Below are 27,674 nucleotides of genomic sequence, written 5' to 3'. Positions count from 1 at the left end.
TACATTCTTACACTGAGCTCCTTTCATTTGTAAATGAAGATAATAAAGTCAATAATACTTGGGGGTATGACTGTGGTGCAAGGTGATATAAATTTATTCATGCCCCCAAACAAGTGACTTTTGAGGAAAAACTTCTCATAATAACTAATATGTGTGTATAGGTGTGTAAATCCTGTTGAATAAATATAACTATAAAATTATCCCAGAGGTAATTGACTCTCACTCCTATAATCGCATATTTGTATAAGCATTGAAATAGAGACCCTAAAAGGTTTTTTATTTATTTATTTTTTTAGACAGAGTTTTGCTCTTGTCACCTAGGCTGGAGTGCAGTGGTGTGATCTCGGCTCACTGCAACCTCTGCCTCCCAGGCTCAAGCGATTCTCTTGCCTCAGCCTCCTGAGCAACTGAGATTACAGGCACCCACCACCACGCCCAGCTAATTTTTGTATTTTTGGTAGACGGGGTTTCACTGTGTTGGCCAGGCTGGTCTCAAACTCCTGACCTCAGATGATCTACCCGCCTTGGCCTCCCAAAGTGCTGGGATTACAGGCGTGAGCCACCACGTGCCGGCTGGTTATTTTTATAATATGCATTCATTTTGGCCAGAGAGTCTTTTATTAAATTTCTGAGCACTCAAATTTTAGATAGGTGATATTCAACCAATATAATTTAGTCAATTCACTTCTAATTAAAAGCTCATTTCCTTCTATTATATTACATAAAATTTAAGAGATATGAAATATGCTTGGTAATGAAGTCAAGTCTCTTTCCTAGCGCCTGAGAAGGAGTTTGCCCCCTGGCTTGTTGAGACGCGTTTCTTCCACTTGGACCACCACCACCTCGGCCACAGGTCTACCGACCTTGGAGCCTGCACCAGTACGGAGAGACCGCAGCACCAGCATCAAACTGCAGGAAGCACCTTCATCCAGGTGGCATATGGCTCCTGCTGGTTTAATGTCTCTTAGAGAAGTTACTTGCCAAAAATGAATTATAAGTTACAGGAGAAGGAAGGCTAACCAATTATATTTGGTTGGAGGTCAGCTTTGAAAATGGAAAGGGTACATGGTTTAAATGCAGAGCAGTATAGGGGTTAACATCAGATAATTAGGCTTAACATCTGTTGTGTGGCCTTAAATATAAGTGGAAAGAATGACCTGATGTGGTCTCTGCCATTGTGACCTTAGATGGGAAGGGTTAAGCCCAGGATAAAGGTAGGTAATTTTATCTATATTGAGATTCATACTGAGACCCTTAAATCAAAAGCATATAACTTGACTTTTGCAATTGATATGAGATGCCCCCAGCCCAGTCATTAGCCTCCCACAAGACCAGCTGTATTAGCGTTGTACAAAAGACAAAAGAGCAAATCAAAAGTAGATCATCCTAAGAACACCTAGATATGTCCAAACATTTGGTAATTTACACTTTTCTGAGGATATTAATTCCAATTTTTCAAAGCAACGTAAAAGCCAGAATTATCAAAACTAAAGAAAAGGTTATATTAACATCTAAAAAGAATCTTGAAGAAAATAGCTAAGGAAAGTGCATTTAGAGGGAGATACTGTGTCCTTTTCTATTTAGAATAAAAATATTATACTTATCATACTTTATTCAAATTCATTAATTTTGAGAACATTTACCATATGATTTCAGGCTTTTGAAACCCATATATCAGTTTTCTCAATGACCTAATGAATGAAAAATATCCACATCTATGTCATATTACATGATTTCTCCTGATCCTTAGCCTGGATATAAATAAACCACCATACTGAGACTAATAGAAATATTTCAGATGTTAAGAATTTAATGACTGCTGACTTTTCTTTTTTGATTAAAAATTTTTAATTGGTTTCTTCCATATTATTTGTATTCTAAGAAATCTATAGAATTGGAAACAAACTCAAATGTCATTATATATTTTATATGTCAGTATAATCCCACTCCATCCTATTACCTGGACTTTTGTAAAACTTGTAAATGACACAAGAAGAGATTATGCAGTGTTTCATGAAAATTTTCCTGACATTTGAAATTAGAAGTCAATGGTAATATTTTTCTCTAAAAATGTTGATCATTGACAATTGCTACAGCAGCAAACACTGATAAATGCTAATAGTATTATAGTTAACCATTGCTTAATAAAATGAATTACATTTTCCGTGTGTATTATTAGAGTCTGCCTATTTTGCCAATGCACCTTGCTAAGTTTCCTGTCATAGTATAGGTAATGCTTCATGGTTTCCTTCCCATAGAATGACTCTATCAAAAATCCACTCATGCCTTCTCAAATGCCCTTTTTCTGTTATTCTTTGTTATTTCTAGTCAAATCCTATTTCCCCTGCTTTTCTCTTCTCTTAGTCAATTAAATGAACTTGAAGGTTTAAATTGAAATCGTGACAAGGAAGAAAGTTCCAAGAACTTTTAAGAACTTAATGCCCACGGATCTTGTCATTCTTTGTAAAATGGATCATCCAAATATTTACAATAGAAGTAAGGAATAGCATACAATTCCATTGATTCTCATTCTCTCATTCCTAAAAATACTCATAGATGTCTTGTCTGGACATACGTTTTCCTCACTGCCTAATATACTATCTCATAATCTCACTGTCCTGTGAAAAGTACTGATGTAAAATCTGAAAGCAATATAATTCCTTCATCATTGTGAAGAAAGGAAATTCATTCTGAATAGAATTTTATCCCTTTGAGGGAAAACTATAAGTAAGTGGCAGTAGTACCACCACTAAATACAACTAGTTTTGGCTTGATTATAAATCACAGTCAAAACCTTCTCTTGAGTTTTAGCCCTGAAATCTCTTTCCTTTTAGCCCTTTTATTTATTCCTTTCCATATCTGTTTGTTTATTGGGTCTCTTTGAGGAAGGACTACATTGATCAAAAGAAGAATAAGAATGAGAAATAAAAATTAGAAACACAAAACTTATATTCATTTATATATACAGCTGGATAATTTACCCCTGGGTAATTTTAAATACAATCTGGTAGAAAGCACACTGGACTGAGAATCTGAAGGGTCTTGGCCCTACCACTCAGAAATGTACTATGTTCTTAGAGGCAAGTCATTAGCCTGCCAGAATCTCTGTACCCAATTACAAGGAGTCATTAGGAAAAAGGGGAACTATGACATAACTGGAGGGGTAAATTAGATGGAAGAATACAAGTAGGTGCTTAAAAAATAGGCTTTAGAGAAATAGGAAAAGCTGAAATAAATCAGACCCTAAATCATTCCAAGTTGACCTTGGAATTGACCCCTGCCTGTATATTCAGGCAAAAAGAAAGCAGTAAACTTGGCAAAAGAGACTGTTACCTGATCAGACTTTAAGGACCTAGAATGGAGTCATTACAGGGATAATAAGAGCATAAGACCACCTTTGGGAAGAAGATTGAGATCTTCCATCACAGGCACATAGATCATTTTCCTCTGCTGTGCCAACATGAGGAAACCATGTAAAGGCTTTCCTAAGCTGTTCTTTACAGAATCCAAATTATTTCATATTCATGAAATTTAAACAGGAATCAGGAAATAAAGGACAGTGATGAAAAGCTGAAAACTGTGAGGGTCTCACAAACCAATATATGAAAGCACCTGTGAACTATAATGCATTTATATATAATATAATACATTGATTTATTGTATTAATAGTAAAATACAATTAATTATTTATTGTATTAAGAATGTGATATGACTAGGATGTTATGTATCTTGAGTTCATTAAATCTGCATTTATTAAAGATACTCTAATGTATTTTGCAAACTTTAAAATGAATACATTTTAAATGTTTTTATTTGGAAAAAATAGTAAATTGCTGAGATAGCCTTCATAATATATCTTTCTGATATATTAAAACATTCAGTTACTGTAAGGCATTGTCTTTAAAAAGTCTACTTAGAAAAGTAAAAGTAATAAACCTATTCAATGTATTATGTAATGAGAACTGCAAACATTTAGGCCACATATACATTACATAATATTTCTTCACAGTAATCAGTTAGTCAATCCAGCAAAATGAATTAAAAGGGACCAGCATCACCAGAAAATAGTCAGTGTTGTTATCTGTTTCAGATCCAAAGTTTCTTTCAGCTCATTATTTCCTAAATGCCAAGAACTTGTGAAATACCTAGGATGTGCTTTCTGAGAAGGATGTCAAACAAATATTTTTATGCCTTACTTAATTGCATTTTATAATTGCTGAAGGTCATACCACATTTCAAATGTCCTCATATATGGAAAACTGCTATTAGAAGTAAGGAGAAAAGATGAAGTTTTAAAATACCTGGGTCAGTAGTTGAAGAACGGTCTCTCTGAAATGGAAAAAAAAAATTGAGATAACAAGTGTCAGAGTGTCAAATTGACCTCAACACAAATTACACATCTTACCCATTGCTGAATTTACTATTAATCAAAGGATATAGACAATGGTAAGACCCATGCTTGGCATTCCTTCCTTTGAGAGGTCTATTAGTACAATTTTCTGAAAGTCCCTTTATTCTACATTAGCACATGTTCTGGTTTGGATTTAGCATGCAGGGTTCTAAGCAATGCATGCATAATATTACTTGCACAGAGGGAAGAATTTTAGCTCTGGAACCTCTCCAAATTATATCATATTAATTATAAGCTTATATGGCAATCTCCGTGCATCCATGAGCCCATAATTCTATCAATTTTAGGTTTATTTACAATAAGCTACCCAGACAGACCAGGCACATCCTGCTTACATTGCCAATCTAAGATTGGCAAAAGATCAAACTGTCAAATTATATTTATGTAAATTATAGATTGTACCCAGTACCAAGAGGGTTACTAGTGCTTGAAAGGACACAGGTGTTAGCAAAACACAGACCAAGCACTTTTCCCTTGGAGCAGTCCAAGATTGTCAACACAACTTTCAAAATTCCCTTCTCTCCCAAATTAGGATGGAGTCTATTTCAGATTCAACATGTTTTAAGTTTTAAGCAACACATACAAGAAATTTTGTCTTGGAATACCTCCAAAATTTATATCACAATAATTGCATGACTTACATAACATTCTCTAGCTCAGTCTTCCATGAATCTATTAATTCCACATTTATTTACAATAAGCAACCTAGGCAGACCAAATACATCCTGGTAAAAGCATTTGCTAGATGAAAATTCTCCATTGCCTTTCTCCTAGTACATATCATCAGTGTGTTTAGCATCACCTCCATTGTTGGCATGTCCCTTTTTACAAGGGAATTTGTAAAAAGGGAATTTGAGTAGATCATTTGTCATAAGGAAATAATGCAGAAAAACCCATTATTTTTGAATGATTTCATGGTCATTCAATTTTTGAATACAGATCCACCAAAAATAATAGAATACTGAAGTAAGCATTATGACACTTACGGCTTATGTAAATTCACCTGCATCTTAACCAGTTAATCTGCAAGCCTCTTTTAGAAAATCTGTGAGGAATGTAATTTTAGAGTACAGTGAGAAGGTCTTTAATTTTTATTAATTGGATAATAAAGTTATCTTTCCTCTTGGTTAACTCAGTATGCTTGATGAATAACTGCTATATCCCTGCAACACAGATTGTTTTTACATAATCTGTTTCATCATTTGGAAGTACAGTGGTTCTGTCACTGAACCTGAACCAATACTCAGATTGGCAAATCTGTTAGAGAAGTGATGGTTGGGTTCTGGAAAGACTGGCCCAATAACTGATGAATAATTTCTTTAATTTTCTTTTAATTCTCTCTTTATGGTACTTTTAGTCCTGATTCTTGGAATAATCCAGTGATGATGACCCTCACCAAAAGCAGATCCTTTACTTCATCCTATGCTATTTCTGCAGCTAACCATGTAAAGGCTAAAAAGCAAAGTCGACCAGGTAAGTAACTTAACTGGAGAAGCGTTCATACTGTGAGTGTGGAGTCCTAGAGTAAACCAGACCTTAAGCATTGAAATATTCTGAGGGTGCCCTATATTCAGATATGTTTGGTTTGTCTGTTCTCATAACCAAATAGTTATTTTTTAAAAGTCTCAATAACCAATTAGTTATTTAAATTTCTACCTTATGTGATGATACAGATTCTTTCAAAGTTGTTGTATCAGATTTCCTGTCTTGAACTAATTAGGCGCATAGAAAATCACTTTTACCATCAAGGATCATCTCTGGTAGCATCATCTCATAATAGAAATTCCAATTTTTTAGTGTCTGTTAAAATTATTTTTCAGGAGTATGATATATGAATTCAAGGAAGTGTTTCATTTACTACACATGAGCTATGATAAGGAATTTAGATATCACAATTAAGAATAATAAAGCTTTAGATAGGAACATGAAATGATATTGGGGAAGACTACCTCATTTGTTCAGGGTCCTTGCTCACCCAAAACTGTAATAGGGGTTTTTGTCAGATTCTGTCTCTGAATTGCCTTTCCCCTAGAAGCCCAATTAAGAACCTGGGAGACTTCCTCTGACCTTTCCTTTTTGGAATCTAACTTCACAGTTTCACTTCTCAGTATTACGGAAAATATCAATGAGATTTTCAGTAACTTCCTGCTTAGGTTCTTAATCTTCTGCCTTTAGCAGTTTAAGAGTTCATCAAATGGTTAAAAGGAAAACTGCCCACTTCCCACCGAGATATGAAACATTCAAGTTCTGGCTGCCATGGCAACCCCAAACTCCAATTTTTATGTCACCAGCCTCATGACATTGCTAAAAGCTCTGCTGGCTTGCCTCCCAAATAGCTGCACCCCTCTGTCTGGATCCTTCACTTCTTACTCCATGCTAATAGTCAGTAAATCATGCTATGAAGGGAAGAACAATTTGCAGGATTTTGGTTCACCTTTCTGAGGTTCTCTTCTTTATGGGAACCTAGTCCCTCAGAATTGTGTGCTTTGCCTCGATAGCTTTTTTGTACCATTTTATTGGAATTGCATCAGTAAAATAGACTATTAAGGTAATCTACTTTTCCAACAACTAATCTGGTCCTCTCTGCTCTTCAGAAATGTTCATTAAATTTTGCCACTTAGAAGTCATTAATGACCTGCTAATAAAATTGAGCTTTCATCAGGGCCAGGCAATGTAGGATAATGTAGGCAAATACCTAAATTGAGATATTCCTGAAGGCAAATACGGATTAGCTAAGTAATAAGGAGAATCATCTGGGACTCCAGCAAGGTGAAGAAACTGCATTTGAGAATTCCACATTAAACCCAAGACTCTTAAAGGGGTGCTAAACTGGTTTTAGGTATGTAGGACCCCTTGGCTCCCTACAAAAATACATACAGATACTTTTGGAAGGGAAGCATCACCAGTTAAGGGCCATGAGATTTTATCAGATCAGATTCAGACATGGAGCTTACAACCAGGATCACTAATTGCACAAAGAAACACCGTGAGTTTGAGTTAACAGAAACAAAAATACAACTTTCTAGATCTGTAAAAAGGTTAAAATATTTAAATTAAAATTTAATTTAAAAATTTACATATTTAAGGAAAAATAATAGCAATGAGAAAAGACATAACTGCAGAGCAGCTAAATGTAACTTTTGGAAATGTAGTCAAGGAAATATTAAATAGCATAGTAGACTACTGAAGAGAGAATGAGTAAACTGGGTAGAGAAAGATCGGAAGAAATTATCCAGAAAGCAACATGGATGAAGAATTGGAAAATATAATAGATTTTAGGAGATATAGAAAAAATAGTCTAATGTACATGATATATGTAATCATAGTTTTAATAGCGGATAGAAGACAAAAAATACTTAGGAGAAGCCTAGTAAATGGAAAGAAACTCATACGTAGTTACAAAATAGTGAAACTACACAACACCAAAGATATACACACACAAAAATCCTAAAGTCTACCAGAGAAAAGACAAATTTCCTTTTCAGAAAAGGCAGTCAGGCTGAGAGCAGAGTTGTCAGAAATACTGGGAGTCAGAACACAGGAGAATATTTTCTTCAAATTTCTGAAACAATATGATAACCTAAAATTTTGTGCCTGGCAGATTCATCTTATAAGAATAGGAGTGAACTAAAGACAATTTGAAAGAAGTCAAAATTTTACCACCTGCCAAATCTTTACTAAAGGAATTTATGATGGATATATTCTAGAAAGAATATATGATGGATGTGTTCTAGAAAGACTATGTGATGGATGTGTTCTAGAAAGAAGAAGAGAAAGTTTGAGATCTAATGAAAACGTTAAACAAATCTGAAAACCATGAGTCAATCCAAACAAACATTAAATTCATAAATAATAGTATTTCCAGATTTGTGAATAGTTTTTATAAGATTTTTAAAGGACAGAATTAAGATTTCAGACAGTAATAATACGTAATTCAAGAGATGAAATATAAATTTAAGTGTTCTAAATCCATGTGTAGCTCAAAAAGGGGGTTCAGATGAGGAAACTGAGGAAAAAGAAGGTTAAGTAATTTGCTTTCTCTAGGTCATAAAATTAATCCTGAATATTTTGTCCTAATGACTTCATACTAGAAAAAAAATGAGGATGACAAATTGTCATAATTTAAAATTAGGATTTTTTGAATTCTGTCCTTGGGTGGGTACAAGATAATAGAAGGGTTTGGCTTTCTCTCCCTGTTTGTTCGGTTAAGTAATAACACAAAAAATATTGAATAACCAACATGATAAGATCAAGAAGCTGAAAATTATGGTTAGGAAAATTATGGTTAGGGCAGACACTGGAAATATCAGAGCAAATGATGAAACAGCTTCATATTCCTCCGTCCTGATCCCCAGTTTGTATGACTGCACTCTAGAAGAAAGAGCAAAGGAGCAAAGTGTAAAAGGAAAGGAATGTCCACATAAGATACCACATGGGCAGGTGGTAGGAATGAGAGCCACAGGCATAGCAAGAGCCCCCTTCCATTCTTGCCATCAAGTGCGTAAGGCATTTCCATCATGATCATTTTGGAGCGGATTTTGCATTGTGGCATCTTTAGACAGCTGTCACAGCACAGCTAAGTTTATAAAATAGCCTATATCCCAGGCATGCTGAATCCAACTAATTAAATTCCTAAAGGTCTGCCAAAAGAGACAAACACATCTATCAAGAATCAGAGAGCTGAAAAGAGATTACAACTATCCCTAATCAGATGGGCCCTTCTGCTTTAAAATCCTTGCTTCCCCGTTTGGGTTGATGGAGCTAAGTGGTTGTGACATGTTTGATGCAGTTGACTGTGATGCATCCTGGTTTTCCATAAACTCCATGGAAAGAAGCTGGGAAGAGCCCCCTCGTGGCAAAGAGTGTAAGCAAATGGAATCAAATGAAATGTGAAGAGAGTCTGAGGAAACATTTAAGAGCAATAGGCAATGAGGCAGAGGGAAAGCGAGTATGAAGTAAGAAGAGGCATACAGAAAGATAAATACCCTGTTTCCAAAGAGGGCTAATGAAATCTGTTCTTTGCGCAAATCAAGTAAACAGCGTGTCCTCTAGTTCAGTCAATCAATGTTAATTTTAAATAGCTGAAACACAAATTATTATGCAGTTACTAATATAAAATAAATGAATGAAATCACATGGGACTCCTTTAATTAAAGCTTAAAAGCAGGAGATTCAAATATAATTTGTATTTTCAATTTTGCTCTTCTGGTATGAGTCACTGACATTGTGGAGCTACCATGATATTATTCTGCTTTAAAAATTCTTTGAATTTATAGTTACTGTATTTGCAGTAGTCCTTTCCCGGATTCATGTAAGTTTGGCTGCCAATTGCAGTGATAAGAGATATCTCTGCACCTATAATCTAGACTCTGTGTTTCCTATACAAAATTTGAAAATATAGAGAACTTTAATTATGGTATTGTGATTCTTTTTCTTTGGCATTCTCTTTAGATGCAATTTCTGCTTTGGAAAAAATATTCGGGCTGTCCATTTTCATCTGGGCATGGAAAAAGAGACGTCTTTATCAGACAAGCTGGTTCCTTTTTTTGTTCCATTAAAATTACACTGAGAGAGTTTTATAGCACAAAACAGATGGATTCACTTAAATAATTCCCTTGCAGTATTGTTTATTTTCTCTCTTTGATTGCCCAAAATTCCTTGTGTCTTGACACACATTTTCTCATGCTCTCAGGAACAAGGAATTAAAGGCCGAATTACTCAAAGGAGTTGGCATTTTAGACTTTGTTTTTAAAATTATATTTTTAAATGTTTTGATTTTAAGTATTTCACATTAGGACAGTTTGAATCATTCAAAAATTTGTATTTCATGAGCTATGTCTTCTTCCTGGAATCTGCTAAAATTACTCAAATATAAAGTGAAGATAAACATTAATGTATTTGAGAGAATGCGTGTTTATCTGAATCTCTTCACTCATGTGAGTGTGTAAATGTGTGAGTGTGCGATGTAAAATTAGATGAGATGTTCAAAGGTTTTAACAGTCATTCCTCTAACTTTAGACATGATTACATTGAAAGCATTTTAGAAAATTTGTCTTTAAAGACTTCCAAAGGTTATTCTTCCCAATTCCTTAGACTGTCCTCTTTCTGTATCTGAAATCATTTATTTATAGTTTATCCTTTCTGTAAAGAAAATTTGGTTATTATCTGCGTTTATCCCCCTATCTTTTTGAAGACCGATACGGTCTTCAAAATATGCATGCACATCCTAATTCTTTCTGTTTTTAAACTTTAAGTAAACTAAGATAATGCACACTAGGAAAAATAGTAGTTTGGCTTTGGAAAAAAAAGAGAACTTATACTTTTATAACTTTAGCTTCTCACCTGCAGAATAGAAATATCCTTGCCTCTCATGATTGTTGCCAAGAGTTACGCTTTTTTTATATTTATTTATTCATTTATTTATTTTTTGTGAGACGGATTATTGCTCTGTCACCCAGGCTGGAGTGCAGCAGTGGTGTGATCTCAGCTCACTGCAACCTCTGCCTCCTGGGTTCAAGCAATTCTCCTGCCTCAGCCTCCTGAGTAGTAGGATTACAGGCATGCACCACCATATCGGGCTAATTTTTGTATTTTTAGTAGAGATGGGGTTTCACCATGTTGGCCAGGCTGGTCTCGAACTCCTGATCTCAGGTGATCCGCCCTCCTCGGCCTCCCAAAGTGCTAGGATTACAGGCATGAGCCACCGCGCCTAGCCGAGTTATGCTTTTGGAAGTGTTCAAAATATGTAGACTAACACTATGGAAGCAGAGCTTCTCTATTACAGGTTTATTTTAAATTTCATCCCAGGCAGTAAATTTGATGTCTTAAAATCTGCTTGTTTGTTTAAATTTAGTTAATCTGTGAGTTCCAAGAACTCTAATGGTTGTGTGCATTTTAAAATTCGTGTTTGAGAGTGAATTGCATGTATCTGAAGCAATCAGCTGGCAGCTACTAAAACTTAACAATGAAAAAAAATCACTCTTCTCATAAATTGCCTTCAGAAAAAAACAGGGTGTCAAGACAGAAATGGACAATGTTCTCGTGGGCTTTGAACTATGGTTCTGTTAAAAAAAAAATTGTGTAGAAAACTGTCCCAAAACTCACAGTTTACTATGAGAACAACTAAGGAATTGCCTAACACAGTGTCTTTCAGGAATCTCTTTTTCTTATGACACAGCAATTACTTTTAATTGCTGTGTTTGCAATTACTTTTCATTGCAAAAACCACAATTACTTTTGCACCAACCTAATAAAACTTTGCCCTGGCCCTACCCAACCCTATCCAGACTTGCCCAGCAACCTCTCTGACCACGTTCCCTGCCCCTCTTTTTCCTTTTTGCTAAGCTGCCAGCCACTGACCTCCTGACTGCTCCTCTGACATCCCTCAGGTATGTCCCTTTTTCCTGAACGTGCTTTCCCCAGCTACTTCTCTAAATGTCTTCTGTATTTCATGAGGCCTCTATTTGAATTTTACCCACCCCTACCCCTTCCCAGCCAGAGAGGCCTTCCCAGTCCATCTTATGTAAAGAGCATTTCTGTTCTTCCCTGCCTTCTACCCTGTGCATTGTTTTCTTCCTATTACTTGAATTTAAGTTAATTTTCTTTTTTATTGACTTTATTTTTTAGTTTCTGTCTCCCCTAAGAAAGTGGGAGCTCCATTAGAGCAGGGATTTTATTTTATACCCTACTCCATTCGTGGAGCAAGACTCACAGTAACTACTTGTTGGATGAATAAATCATTGAGATACTCAGTACAGATACCTTGGTAAACTTTCTACCGCATCATACTAGGATTCAGCTCCTTAACGGCTACAGTGCCTTTCTAAGATTATCTGGAGTCCCTGTCTAAATCCAAAAAGTGGTCAGAATTAGACCAACCCTTTTTAACCTTTACATCAGAGCACCCATATATGTGTAATAGTATTTGTGAATATCGTAGCATTAGAGAAATTGGAAGGGATTTCAAGTTCGAAAACTAGATTTCCTTTATTTCATAAAATTATAATGAGAAAAACTATAAGCTATTAGAGATATTAAAAATTGAGTTTTTATAGAGTTTCCAAATAAAATATTTCTTTTTTAAAAAATATTTTCAACCATTAAATAATTCACAGCAAACTTATAACTCACTTGCTGTACAGAATCATACATTGACTGGAAAATTCTGAGTTAAAACCTTTGTGAACTTAATTTTTTGTTTTGTTTTGTTTTTGGCTCAAGATACTATGTAATGTGAAGGTTTGTTGTTATCTTTGGAAAATAAATGAGTCTTTTTAATAGAAGTAGAAACCGAAATAAAAACCATTAGGCATGACGTAAGGAGCAATGCAAACACTGCCTAATAGGCCATGGGTTTTACTTCCCCATTGGATAGTCTCTGATAGAGGTACTGGTTTATAAGCTGCATTTTACTAAGAATAACTGGGTTTACTCTATATTCTGCCATGTACTAGTACTGTGACCTTGGGAGGGTTTTTTAACCTCTCTAGGTCTAAGTGGTTTCGTTTGCTTAGTACAAAGGCTGAGAAGGGGTTGAGCTGCTGATTAGGAACTAACCATAGATATGTTGAGAAAGAATCAGAAGGGATTGCTGCTCTTCACGCTGAAACAAGGGGACAGTGAGATTTCTCATCTTTAACAACAACAACAAAAAGAAACAACAGTGCCAACAAGAAATTAAAAAGAAAATTACACACACACACACACACACACACACTCACACAAAATCGTTCAACAAACTTAATATTCTTTTCAGTGGACCAGAAAACCTTTGTTATGACAACTCAAACTTTTTAGGAAGCTAGACCCTGGAAGCAAACTTTGCTGTAAGCCAGCTGCCAGCTAACCACACACATAATTTGATGATGTGAAGGTGGATGGCTGTAAATTTTCTTAAGTGGTGAGAAATAGACAACAACTTTTAATAATTTCATTTCATTTGCCCTACAGTACATTGTTCAGCCATAAAATCATGAAAACCAGTAAGCTGGTTGTTGGGCAGAAGTTATTTCTCCCCTTTTTTCCATTTTAAGTGCAGGCTGCCTTCTCTGTGTTTGGGAGAGGATAGCTTCAAAAGACATCGTCCTTGTCTTCCAACAGCCACACTTTGAAATCTAAGCCAATGTCCTGTAAAAGTCTTACAATCTAGAGTAAATACAGACAGTTTGGCACAAATACCCACACTTGAAATGGAAGCTTTAGGTCTATTGTTTGATCTGAAATGGGTTATATTACGTTTTAAAATGTTTTCTTCAAAAATTATTTTGATCAAAGCACTCTTTCACACCGAAAGGTCTTATTTTACTAAACTGTGAATGGTTAAGAAGGTTAATTTCCTCTCAGTAATGCATCTTCTTTATTTACATATTTTAAGCATCTGATGCCTGCTGAACTCTGCCCCAGATACTGGTTAATGTTTAAAACAATAGCAGATCCTGTTCCTGCTAAAACCTTCACAACCTAAGAGAAAGTCAACACATGAGAAAATTTTAACTATTATTTCCATGTCAGAATGACAAGAAGAAACAAAAATGGGAGGAGAAAATAATATCCTTCTGTCCTGAAGTTACTCCAGGACACCAGGGCTTTGGCTGTATATGCCAACATTGCCACTATTTTTTTTACGATGATTCATTCCTCCCATTTAATGCTGTGGAGACACCCCAACCACACTGGCTTCAGATGTTGGTATGTGGAGGAGGCCAGCCCGGTGACCTGAGCAGGCACGTGGTTGTTACTGAGTTTGTAAGAGTCCAGGTGAAGTTCAACAGTTGCAATTTTGCATTTTAAAGACATTTGTTTAGTTACTTAACTCTCATTCTTTCTCAGGTGCCCTCGCTAAAATTTCACCTCTTTCATCGCCCTGCTCCTCACCTCTCCAAGGGACTCCTGCCAGCAGCCTGGTCAGCAAAATTTCTGCAGTGCAGTTTCCAGAATCTGCTGACACAACTGCCAAACAAAGCCTAGGTTCTCACAGGGCCTTAACTTACACTCAGAGTGCCCCAGACCTATCCCCTCAAATCCTGACTCCACCTGTTATATGTAGCAGGTAAGGATTTTTTATGAACTGAAGTTTAATAATCAAACTGATGATAGTTTTCCCCTAGAAATACCTACCACCAGCCCACGCAGCTTGGGGTAGGTTTGCCAAGTATTTGACAACCAAGTATAGGATAATGTGATTTGTGTTGAATAGACTACAATAAAAACTTGTGTTTTAGTAGTTTTCTATTAACACAGTTTAGAATCCATGCAGTTCATACAGCTAATCTTTAGAGAGGATACAAAATTGTTAGCTGTATATGTTGCCTGTTTCCTCATGGGAATATAGAAAATATATAACTAAAAAATGATATCAAGTATTCTGTTATAATTCTTCATTTTGTTGGAATGTTTGTACTTGTTCTCCAGGGAACGTGTTACATTGATATTAGGCATATTTAATCGTCAGTTTGCATTTCGCATTTTTGCAATTTAAAAATGTGTGAATAATACATTTCACAGGATGGCTGGACTCAAATAGTTCTCTGAATGTAATTTAAGCAATTGTATGTGCTATTCTATCATGTTGAAACAAAATTACAAAGTGTTATCTATCACAGAGGTTAAGAAAAAAATGGCCTAGCATGGCTGGAGTAATTATTTTGCCAAGGTTGTCATGAAGAAATAATTATCTCCTCTTACTGGTTAATGTATTTTTATTGTTCTTCAGTAATAGCTTGAATAATTTATCTGAAAGCATTATGGTATTTTTTAAGTAGAAAAACATTTGAGTGTTTTTAACTATGAGAGTACCTTGAATAAAATAGTATTTCATTTCTGAGGTTGATGACGATAACTATTTGAATAAATGAGTAACTTGTTGGTTTTCTCGTATCAAATGTTACTTCATAGACTCAGATTTTTTCAATGTATTCAGCTTTAAGAAATAGCAACTTATATTAAGCTTCATAATTTTCATTTTCATATTTTTTACTCATAAGCTCTGTAAATTAAATGAATGTTATTTATAATTTTTATTTTTACCTCCTTTCTCTTTACTGACATTTTTAAATGAGAAATTATTTTCATTTGTTTGCCCAGAGCCAAAGTTCTTCTACTATGCAAAAGTTATTCTGCTGCCCTCTATGAGTTTTTTAAATAAAATAATTTCTGCAGGATATTAATCTCATCTCTTTTCCACAAAAGAGCAAGTTCTGTAGTAAAATATTCAGAAGATACATCATACGTCCCTGTTAGAAATTCACAACACACATGGCTTTATTAAAAACTCTGAGAAGCTCTGTTAAAAGAATCCCTCTTTATTTATGTTTGTTGTTTCATTTAGTGTTTTCTGAATTTATTTGACCACAGAACCAATTTCTTTGGGTTAACACCCAAGAATTGCCCATGGATCTAATATTTGGCAGAACACAATTAAGAAGCATTGTTTTATTGTATGCACCCTGAGCCAAGATGAAGCCCAGTGGAGTAATCTTCATCAAGGACATGTGGGTTCAGCATTTTTAGGGAGAGTCTCCCACTGTGGGTTCCGGACTTTTGGGAAATAAGTCTTCCAAAGAAAGGAGAGAGATGTTCAGAAAAGCTCTACCACTCACGTATCTTTTTTCATCATAGTGTATTTTTTTTTTTTTTTATTCTTAGCAGGAAGAATGTAATGGGATTTTTATAAAAGGTTTCAGAGAAAAGAGGATTTCACTGTCTACTTGTTCAGTAATGTTTATAAATCCAGTAGTGTGTGTTTTATTTGTTTGGGCTTTATAAATCTGTAATTCAAACCAGGTTTTATTATTGCCTTAAAGGCAGCCACCCATGTAGGCACAGAGAGCTCCAGAAACACACGACTAATTGTTGTGGTTTCCCCTGCTGAACTTGAAGAGTTTGGCGTTGAATCCCAGTCTCTTGGCTGCTGTAATGTCTATGCAACAAGCGATTTTTCTGGCATGAGAGCTGGCATGTTCGAAGTACTAATTTAAATGGTCCTTTTAGGTATTATTTTGCAATGAGAAAGTTTAAGGCTAATAAACTCGACTTCTCCTGAGCTTCGTCTGAGAATGTAAGCCTACCAATTGCATCTCCTTTCTTTTCCCTTTTTGTCCTATCATTTTCTTTTTATTCTCTAACCCAAACTGACAGATTTAATAATTAGAAATATTTTACAGGTTATGTTTTTCTATTTACACTCAAGAGTTGAAAAGTAAAGTTACTTAGTATGCAGATACGGTCTACCTACCTCTTAGTGCACACACGAGCACAATTCAGGAAAAAAATGATGAGTTATTTAAGATATTAAACAATAAGCTATCACTACTTTTTTCATTTTAGAGTGGGTAGTCTGTGGTTAAATAAGAAACAAAAAAATCCTCTGAGACTCTTTGTAATATTAGTCAGAAGGAAAGAACCCAGCAGCAAATGCAGAATTAAAATCTAATCATGAAGTTTCTAAACAAGATAGAAGAGGGAAGACTCAGTTTATGGCCTGTGCCAGGCCATTTGTGGGGTTACTGTTTAATTTTTAAAACAGTCAAACTTCATTCCTCCAACACCCTCTGTTAGAGGGCATTGCTCACCTCTCTTACCTTTGTTTTTCTTGGTGGTTTACGGTACCTCTGGGGCCTGTTTCTCTCAACCAGCATCCTATGCAGTCAGTCATACATTCACTCTTCATCAAATGCACCCCTCTTTTGTTCATTTCCTTAGGGCCTTAACAAGTAACTGATCGATCTGAAAAAAAAAAGAAGTCAATTTTTATTTTGTAGCAAAACATAAAATTCATATACTATCATTCTATTTCAACCTATGCTGTCTTAAAGGTCTGTTTAGACCTAAAAATATCATACCCAAATAAATAAATCTAATAATGAGGCATTTTTTTTTTTTCTTTTTTGAGACGGAGTCTCGCTCTGTCACCCAGGCTGGAGTGCAGTGGTGCAATCTCCACTCACGGCAGCCTCCGTCTCAGGTTCAAGTGATTCTCCTGCCTCAGCCTCCCCAAGAAGCTGGGATTACAGGCGTCCACCACCCCGCTTGGCAATTTTTGTATTTTTAGTAGAGACGGGATTTCACCATGTTGGCCAGGCTGGTCTTGAACTCCTGACCTCAGGTGGTCCACCTGCCTTGGCCTCCCAAACTGCTGGGATTACAGGCATGAGCCCATAATGACCTTTTAAGCAGCCTGGCCCATAATGAGGCTTTTAAGCAGGCACAAAGGTATTTACTGGGGAAGATAACGCTTGTTCAAATATAGGTCAACACCTGCAAAGTGGCTACTATAAGTAGGTAGCAGCCTATACCAGTATTCTCTAAATAATCTAACAAAATTTTACCATCACTTTCACCTCAAATATGATCTAGATAAAGGAGGAGGAGAAAAAGAGTCAAATGGACTTTCTAATCCTTTGTACTGATTACTGTCTCACAAAAAAGTATTACACTGCATATCAGCATTTATGTATCAAACAAAATGCATATTTTCACAAAACAAATAAGCAGAAGGTAGAAGTATTTGATTATTGTTGTTTATCTTAATGTAGACATAGATGGTATGTGCCTATGACTTTTTGAAAAGAGGAGGATATACCTACAGCTCTTCCAATATTTTTTAGCTGTGGCAGACCATATTCCCAAGGGAATCCTGCTGATGAGCCCCTGGAGAGAAGTGGGGTAGCCACTCGGACACCAAGTAGAACAGGTAATTCATTGTTTTGGATTCTGTTGCCCAAAATGGAAATTGCCTTATTTTTGTTTTCCTGATCAAAACAGTGACCTACATTTCTGATTGTCTGGGGGGCACTGGGAGACGGGGTCTCATGATGTTGGCCAGGTTGGTCTCAAACACCTGGCCTCAAGTGATCCTCCCGCCTCAGCCTCTTGAAGTGCTAGGATTACAGGCATGAGCCACTGCGCCCAGCCTGATTTTGTAAATTACAGATTTAAAAGGACAAGGGAGAAAATTAAAATCATCTATACTCCTACTCTCTAGAGTTAATCATTGGTAAAGTTTGGGTGCAAAGCTTTCCAAAATGTTTTTATACATTTATGCAAGTGTATATTTTTAAAACACAAGAGGCCATTTTATATAATATATAGAATTATATAGAAATATTGTTTTATCTTGCTACTTCTGACATTGGAAGTACTTTAAGTGGTTCCCAAAACAGCAAATACTCAATAAACTTCCTTCAGGCACCTTACTCAGCTATGAGAAACGTCATAGGAACTCAGAGAGCGTAGACTTCAGACTCTGGGTGTTTACTGATTGGTCTTTTAGTTAGCATAGTTTACTGCTGACTGAAATGGCGACAGTGAAGGAGGGCGGATAAGGAAGGAAGCCACAGGATTCTAAGAAATAGGACTGGATATATAGGATTTCCCATGCTCCCAAGCATATGCCATCACTCTGTGCTCCACAGAGCTCTTTATTCCTGGGTGTGTCAACTCAATTTCTCCCACCTCATGTGCCCGTTCTAGAGTGTTATAGTCACTCAGTGGTTTAATGTATAGGGAGAGAAATAGAGAAAAAAGAAACATAAAGCTCTAGGATTTATTAAAGGTATGAACTGTTGATCTAAAAAATATTATTGAGGGGTTATTGAATGTCATGCAGATTACAGATTATAATTTCCATCTGTTTTACTTTGTTAACAGATATGTGATGTTCTCCACCCTATGATCCTATATTCTTGGAGTGCTCGTGAAAGCATTATTTTCCTAAACACTTTATTTACCATATGCAGCTTAGCAAAATTTGCTTAAATGAGCCCCCTTTCCCCATTGTAGATCTTGTAATAAGTTGTTCTCTTTTAATCGTAGATGACACTGCTCAAGTTACCTCTGATTATGAAACCAATAACAACAGTGACAGCAGTGACATTGTACAGAATGAAGACGAAACAGAGTGCCTGAGAGAGCCTCTGAGGAAAGCATCGGCTTGCAGCACTTTTGCTCCTGAGACCATGATGTTTCTGGTAGTCCCATATCACTTAACTCAATCATTTACTTGAGAGATCGCCTTCTGTTACAGATATTGGCTTAGAAATGAATCATTGAGGCCAGGCAGGGTGGCTCACACCTGTAATCCCAACATTTTGGGAGGACGAGGTGGGTGGGTCACGAGGTCAGGAGTTCAAGACCAGCCTGAGCAATATGGTGAAACCCCATCTGTAATAAAAATACAAAAAAAATTACCCAGGCATAGCCGAGTGCAGTGGCTCACACCTGTAATCCCAGCACTTTGGGAGGCCAAGGCGGGCATATCACGAGGTCAGGAGTTCAAGACAGCCTGACCAACATGGTGAAACCCCGTCTCTACTAAAAATACCAAAATTAGCCAGGCATGGTGGTGCGCACCTGTGATGCCAGCTACTCAGGAGGCTGAGGCAGTAGAATCACTTGAACCCGGGAGGCGGAGGTTGCAGTGAGCCAAGATCACGCCATTGCACTCCAGCCTGGGCAACAGAGGGAGACTCTGTCTCAAAAAAAAAAAAAAAAAAAAAATTACCCAGGCATGGTGGCAGGCGCCTATAATCCCAGCTACTTGGGAGACTGAGGCAGGAGAATCACTTGAACCCAGGAGGCAGAGGTTGCAGTGAGCTGAGATCATGCCACTGCACTCCAGCCTGGACAGTGACACTCTGTTTCAAAAAAAAAAAAAAAAAAAGAAAGAAATTAATCTCTTAAACATGAGATTTACAGATGTATTTCATCTGGATTACACGTGTATTATAGCCCTTCCTATACATATCAATATATTTTTTCTCTTTCCAAGCATTATTGGTCTCTTAATGGTTCTATTATCTGGTGATCAGAAGCATAAGTATTTATAGTTACACAATGATTGCAGATATTTATTAACCCAATCAAAAAGTAAATATAGGAAAATGTATTATTTCATTCCTTAAAACAATATTTTATAAAGAAAGAAAAGAAAGATGAAGGAAGGGAGGGAAGAAGATATTCATTGTCTTAGGGCATCTGCTAGTTTTCTCTAGTACCTCCTTGACTTAGAACATGAACCAGTATTTGTTTTTCTTGTAATATTGTCAGGCATATATTCACACTAGCCACCTATTAAAATATCCTTTAATGATTACTTACTTTATGTATTTAAAAAGATGCATTTAAGGAGGATGGAAGCATACATTTGAGTCAGCTTCATTTTGGGGAGGTGGCAAGTAATAGAAAACTGTTGACTCTCAAGTGATCATCAGTGGCTACTATTATCATTTTTCTTTTACTGTATTTACTGTTTGTATTTCTAAGTCAGAGAGATCGTCAGGTAAAATAATTTATATGTTTCCTTATCCACATTATCTTTCTTCTTTTTTTTTTTTTGGCAAATGTACTCTTAAGAACATCCTCGTTTGGGTCCAATTATAAAAAAACCTTTACTTCTACGTAGTACATGTTTCTCAAGAAACAGTAGATCACATGAAATAAATTAAAATCCCTAAAAAATGTGGCAATTGTTATTATATAGGATTAATGTCCATTTTAAAGCATTAATATAAACTTAATTAATAATAGGAATGATCAGGTCCTCCTGCTCATGGATTTCTTTTGAGAGCTTAATTTAGGGAGGGAACCCTCATCTCAGAAAAATTTACATGACTATGTAGAGATACAAATTTACATGTAATTTCAGAATATTCTGAAGTCTTTAAAACTTTATTTAAGAACCTTGCAGTAGACTCGAAGTAGTTATACTAACTTATAGAAGAAACATCCATGTTTTTGCTGGAGTGTATATGGACCAGTGATAGGCAAGCACCTAATACTGCAAAATTTGTATCTGAAATGGCATTTGTTCCTTTCCTTCTTACTTTGGGTTCATCTTGACTTTTTTAAGCAAAGATCACTTATTCACCTTGGAGTTTTAAGTCATTTATTTCCGATAGCCACAGTTGTTACTAAATTTAGCAAAGCACAAATTGCCCTGTAGAAAAACCGCATGCTGTTTACGTATTTTAATGTTAAACATTACAGGACAAACCAATTCTTGCTCCCGAACCTCTTGTCATGGATAACCTGGACTCAATTATGGAGCAGCTAAATACTTGGAATTTTCCGATTTTTGATTTAGTGGAAAATATAGGAAGAAAATGTGGCCGTATTCTTAGTCAGGTAAGAAATGCATTCATTCACACTAATTTAAATATAGGAAAAGCAGTTCCTTTGTTGCTTAAAGCTCTGTAAATTCTTGACACTTGTGGATAGGTGTTGTGTGGAGAAAGGAAGTTTTAGATCACAGCATTCTGTAGATTCCTTGCTGTGGGTTAACAAAAGAAACTGGAACTTCAAGTGAGTTGAATGTCATATTCTGCAATTAAAATACGATATATTTTTAAAGACAAAGTAGGAGGGGATAGAGATATATAGACAGGGGACAAACGATCTAGAATTCATAGAATTAAGCAAAAGAAAATCTGACACAGGCCTCTAAAATAAGAAAACTGCCTATTTAGAGATACTAATTTATTGTCTGTAATTATTTTTGATGACTTTTTAAAAACTTTTGAATATTATAGAGCCTGGGCCTTATCAAAGATAATACATTGTGCCAAAATGTGTTTCCTCCCAGCATTATGAAAAACACATCACATAGAGTTATAGAATAATACTTTGCTTCATAACCAGCCTTTGAGTATTGTTTTCTTTAGGCTAGACTACTTTCAAGGCTTTTCACATAATTACTTGTTTTGCTGAAGAAGAAAGAAAACATGTAGAAATTAAGAATTTGAAAATGTTTGTTTTAAACCACAGAACAAAATGATGGATTTGCTGTACTATGGAATAGCTATCGAAATACACACCCTTAATTAAATAAAGAGGATGGTGCAATAATATGTGTCAGCTTATCTTCACATGTTTTAGGTGTGTTCTTATAAATTTGAGTAAGTATCACAGCAGGGATAGTAAGGACCATCAAACTTGTGAATATAAGACTTAGGTAAGAATTCAAGACCCAACCCAGATCTGTTGGGGCCACTAACACTTCTCTGCAAAACAACAGAAGAGAAATCACTGAAATGCTGATTTCTACGCGGTGCATCAGAGATGAGCTTTATTTGGACCACTCAACACATGTGTCAATGTGGAACTTCGTTTGGGGTGAGGATCCTAATCTGTGAAGATTGAAGGGAAAAGATAGCAGGCCTTTCTTCTAGTGTTTGATTCTACAAGCACATATGACTGTCTAGTCTAGGGGTACACTAACATTATTGATGGAATATGAGACACAAAATTCTTACAAAGTCTGTAAAATATTCAATTATTGCCTCTGCTAGACTCTATTCTGTCCATCACCATGTTGAGGAATATAGTGGCAGCCTTTGCACTTCGCTAGGAGTTGAGAGTCCTGTTCCTCTTCCCTTCCTTTCTTCTTGGTGCTAAGCAATGTCTCTTACACTAGCTGATCTTCAGGACAGATTTAAGGGTAGCTGTTCTGTCCAATTCACCTTAGCCTCATACCTTAGGGATCCCCCTGGGAAATTGTGTATTTTCTTTCTGAAACCCATGGCAAACTGCAACTTTGAAGGAGTGATCTTGCCTGCAGATAAGCCTGTAACGGTGCCACAGGATGTGGCAATGAGCCAGGAAGCATTTTCTCTCTTTATTTTTTTAACTAGGGAGTATGTTCCCTGGTATAGAGAGACACATCTCATCTCATTTTATATTTGATGTATATCTCACAGACTCTCGAAAACTTAATCTTCACAGTAACTTTAGTGCAGGTTTTTTTTAAATATGTATTTTATAGAAGAAGAAACTAAGGCTTAAAAGAGGATATGCTACTCTTCTGAAGTCATATAGTAAATATTCAACCCAGGATTCCAGAGTAGATTTATCCGTATCAGAAGCCCAAGGTTTTTATATTCATTCAATTCCTTCTCATATCTTCATAAAACCCCTTGACCTATTATATCTTCAAGTTCTCCAAATGAGGATTTGGACCTAGTAGAAAAAGTGGTTATGATAGCAGTCAGTTTTACAGCACAAATGACAGCGTACAGAATTTCATTACAGGTACCAACCACTCCCTTGAAGTTCTGTGAGCTGGGAACGGGAGAAAACAACTTGACCAAAATTGCCACAGAATGTTTTCTAAGAGTCATGGATACCAGTAGACAATAAAAAGATTAAGTATAATTAACAATTAGATTCATGCAAAATTCAATAATGTATCTTTTGTTCCAATCATGTTCCAAAAACAGAGTAATATATTGATATATGATCCTTATTAGTCACCGTTTACTTTCCCAATTTCCCAGACATTAAACTTTGAACAAATGCAGTTTCATATGACTTGCTAAGTAGAACTTTTTGGGATTTTTCCTTTTATTTGAGTTTATAAGAACGAAAACCATGAAATTTTCATTGTGGAAAATATGTATATATTTTTGTAATAGTAAGACTTTAGGACAGCTGAAATGAATTAATGTGAACATTCCAATAAATCACCTTTTGGCTGAGACTAAATGGAAAAAGTCTCATTTCAAAAGATTTTTAAAGAGACATGTGCAATGGAAATAAGTTCTCAGTTTCAATATACAGCCTGCCTTTTGATGACTATCATTTTAACCAACTTAAAAGGACACCCTTCAGATTTTGAAAAGGCATTTAATGTTTTCCGTTACCGATATTTACCTAGTTTCACCACTGTTCTCTTTATGTCTGACATACACATAGGGATATTTCATAAGGCTTTGTCTTTTCTTTTACAGGTATCTTACAGACTTTTTGAAGACATGGGCCTCTTTGAAGCTTTTAAAATTCCAATTAGGGAATTTATGAATTATTTTCATGCTTTGGAGATTGGATATAGGGATATTCCTTGTAAGTATATGTGATTTGTAAAATAATACTTTTAAAATATGTCGAATTTGCTGTGGGTAAATGGGATAGTGAATCATTAGCAGGTAGCACAGAATTACACATGGTAGACACTGAATATGGAGACATCATACGGTGATTAGGAAATATCGCCTGTGTGTTAGAATCCTGGCTCCTTTACTTTTCAGCTGTGTGAGACCCTAGGGTTTACTTAAGCTCTACATGCCTCATTTCTTAGTCCATAAAATGAGGATTATAACACCTGCTTCATATGATTGTTAGGATCAAATAAGATTATAATTTTAAAGAGGTTATTTTGGTGCCTAGCACACAGTAAGTCCAACATAAGTCCACTTTAATATGGCTATTTTTTGGAAATAAATAAATACTAAATTTATTGCTCATTTAATAACCCATCTCTTTTACTGGGTGAATTCAACTTTTGTTGTGGCATCTGAAGAGTTAAGTCACTATATATGTTTTCTCCACGTAAGATAAAGTTGGCTGGTGTTTAGAGGGACAGGAGGATGATGGTCTGATGAATAAAATAGAAAAGACATCTGGAAGTGGTTATGGAAAAATGATGAGAAACACTTAAAAAAATCAGGTAAATGGAAAGACCCAAGGAAAACACACAATCAAGTATTCAAGCTTTGAGTCTTGTAGGAGTAAGTTTCGCATTTATAATAACAAGAAATCGGAACACAGAGGAGATGTTAAATTTTCATTATGTAGCATTTCAGGAATGATTGATTAGAACACATAAGTAAAATGGTCTTATAGTGCTACAAAATATATGGTTTAGGAGACAGTGTCTATAGGTCGAAACAGGGAAATTGTGGAGATGTTCAAAAATCATGTAACATATTAAGGAAATAAATATATAGAAAGAAAAATAATCAAACATAATATATTGATTGGAGCATGTCTTGGAAATATGTTATTTAAATCATATTTTAACTTTTAAGCTTTTAAAAGTTTTAAAAGCTTTTAAATTTGCTTTTATGCACCTCAGACTTCAGAGTCCCATAACTTTTTCATAATTGTAAAGAGCTGAAATTACATTAAAAAATAATTAACATTAGTAAAGCACAAGTATTTCCAGGAAGGGGTATCACATTAACTTAGGGATTTACTATGAGCATATTTATTGTTTTCAAAATCCCATCCACCTGCTACATTGGAATGAATATGCACAGCTGATAGTGTATCATAGAAAAAGAGAATGAAGAACTGAATCTACAAATGAGATTTTCTGAAGAATATGGGACCAAAATACAGGCAGAGTAAGGCAGTTGGAGTAGGGGAAAGAGGAGCTCAACAGTACCAGAGCCCCTGGGAACATCTGGCTGACAAATCCATGGAAGTTGGAAGAGAAATATGAAAAAAAGGGGTAGTTGGAAAGGATCTCAAGATAAGCCTTGCTTTCTTAATACAGTTTTCCCAGGGCCCACCCTGGTTGGATGCCAGTGATTGACCTAAGTGTTCACGATTTCTCAAAGGTTAAGGAATTACATAAATAAACTTTTATAGAAAGGAAGCCACTAAAAACACTAAAGAACAGCTAATCACTAGACTGAATTTCCAAATCCATGTTATATTTTCAAATGTATTTTAATGATATAATTAGCCATAGCAAAGTTCCACTGAGTTCAAATTGATACTAAACTCCATAGACATAATAACTACCAACTTTTTCACAGGTAGTATATCATTAAATCATAGTTGAAAGATGGCAGATGTTTAAGTACAAAAGTAAGTTTTCAGATTCTAAGATTTATTATTCACTTTTATATTTTCTTATTCCATTTTTATATGTTACAAGTAAATAGACGTTTTCCCGTGAAATAATGGGTTCTTTATTCCAGGTGACAAGATCTTGTTATAATAAACCTGCTTGTTCTATTAGAAGTCCCAGATACTCTCCATAAAGGGAATTTATTTACATCTTCTCATAGGAAAGCTCCAGTTTCATTTGTGATCACTTTTAACTAATAATATTTCATATGTGCTGAGATTGTAAATTAATATGAATATTAAAAGCTTCACTTGTCATTAGTTATAATTAGCACATACAAAAATTTGCTGTGTACCTACTTATTTTCATATTTATTTTGGACTATATTTCTAATGGTCCTATCTAAATAAATCCTTAATTAGTTGAAAAGAAGCATAAGAGGAACCAAAGTTAAAATGGGGTTGGATTAACTTTAATATGATAATGTGTGCAAATACTAGAAACTAAATTTCTTATTATAGTTCTAAGTGTACCTTTAACGGTTTTCAAGAAAAGAGGGTAAGTAGGAAAGCTTTTAAATTTGTAATTAGAATCCTGACAAAAATTGAAGAATCTAGATTTAAACAGAGAGTCAAAGTAATTTCATGGTAGTAGCAATAGAAAGACAAGAAATATGGTCAACTCAATAATATAAATGTGATAAAAATGTATTTGTTCAATCACACTTAGGATAAATTAATGTATGGTCAATACCCAATTGCATAAGGAGATAAATAATGTTTGGTGTCATTCATAGTCCCTTTCAATTGGGTATCTTGCTTAATAAAGAAAAATCTATTCATATTCATTCATCAATCCAGTTATTTTTGAGGGTAGTTTTTTTATTTTCAAAGAGTTTCCTCTCCAAAGCATATTCTCCCTAACACCTCTCATTCTGATTTAAGTTTGAGAAATGGGGAGAATGCCTCAGAAGTACCTGTGATCATGTAGCTATTTCATGGCAGCAATGAGAATAGTCCTGCTCAACCTATATTTAGTTCAGTTCAATTCAGCTGTACATGATGTGCCCACTGATTTTAAAGCTAGATATTGAAGTGACATGGTACATGCTAGAGGGGCAGAACTACCAGAGTATTAACTATATTCCCAAAGAAAAAAATATTTAAAGTGTTACCTCTATTCTTTATTACTTCCGCTTACCCTATGGTGCATAGGAGCATAGACAAAATTTTAAATAAAAAATAAATAAATTTGGATCTTAAAATCTGTGAATTTACATACAACTCCAACCCTCCATACCAGCTCACCTCAACTCTGTGCTTGAGGGAAAAGGAGAAAGTTGAAAAAACAAGTGTATCAAGACGGAAGAGGGAGATGGGCGGACTCTGGGAAAGAGGTAGGGTGTACCATGTGCTAGTGTATGCATGTGCGTCTATATGTTATTAAAGAGGATGAGGGGGTTGCCACGTAAGTGAAGGCGTCATCGAGAAGGCTAGGGGTTTGTCCAAAATGCAGAGATGAAGGAAGAGGTATGATGATAATAAGGATAAAATAAGGATAGCTCTGATAGCATTTCTTATCCTTCTCAGTTGCCTACCCTGGCCAGAAGAAGAAGAAGCATCTTTGAGCATTTTTATGTATCACATAGAAACCTGTCAGTAACTTACATTGACCTTGCTAGCTTCCTTTCCTGAG

At 35.5% G+C, this 27,674-nt stretch overlaps 1 protein-coding gene across 1 annotated transcript in view; it reads left to right on the top strand.

Annotated features, from left to right (window-relative positions):
- PDE3A (phosphodiesterase 3A) overlaps nt 1-27,674 on the top strand; it is a 297,027-nt gene that overhangs the window by 243,936 nt on the left and 25,417 nt on the right. The window contains exons 4-10 of the mRNA XM_030804437.1: nt 778-932; nt 5,760-5,884; nt 14,240-14,459; nt 18,016-18,101; nt 19,223-19,377; nt 21,395-21,532; nt 24,133-24,244. Of these exons, the coding sequence (XP_030660297.1) occupies nt 778-932; nt 5,760-5,884; nt 14,240-14,459; nt 18,016-18,101; nt 19,223-19,377; nt 21,395-21,532; nt 24,133-24,244 (991 nt within the window). The remainder of the gene's footprint in view (nt 1-777; nt 933-5,759; nt 5,885-14,239; nt 14,460-18,015; nt 18,102-19,222; nt 19,378-21,394; nt 21,533-24,132; nt 24,245-27,674) is intronic.

Source organism: Nomascus leucogenys, chromosome 23 (genome assembly GCF_006542625.1).
Source record: "Nomascus leucogenys isolate Asia chromosome 23, Asia_NLE_v1, whole genome shotgun sequence".
NCBI classification, from domain to species: Eukaryota; Metazoa; Chordata; class Mammalia; order Primates; family Hylobatidae; genus Nomascus; species Nomascus leucogenys.
Note: the sequence above shows the minus strand (reverse complement) of the source record. Positions and strands in the feature narration are given on the sequence as shown.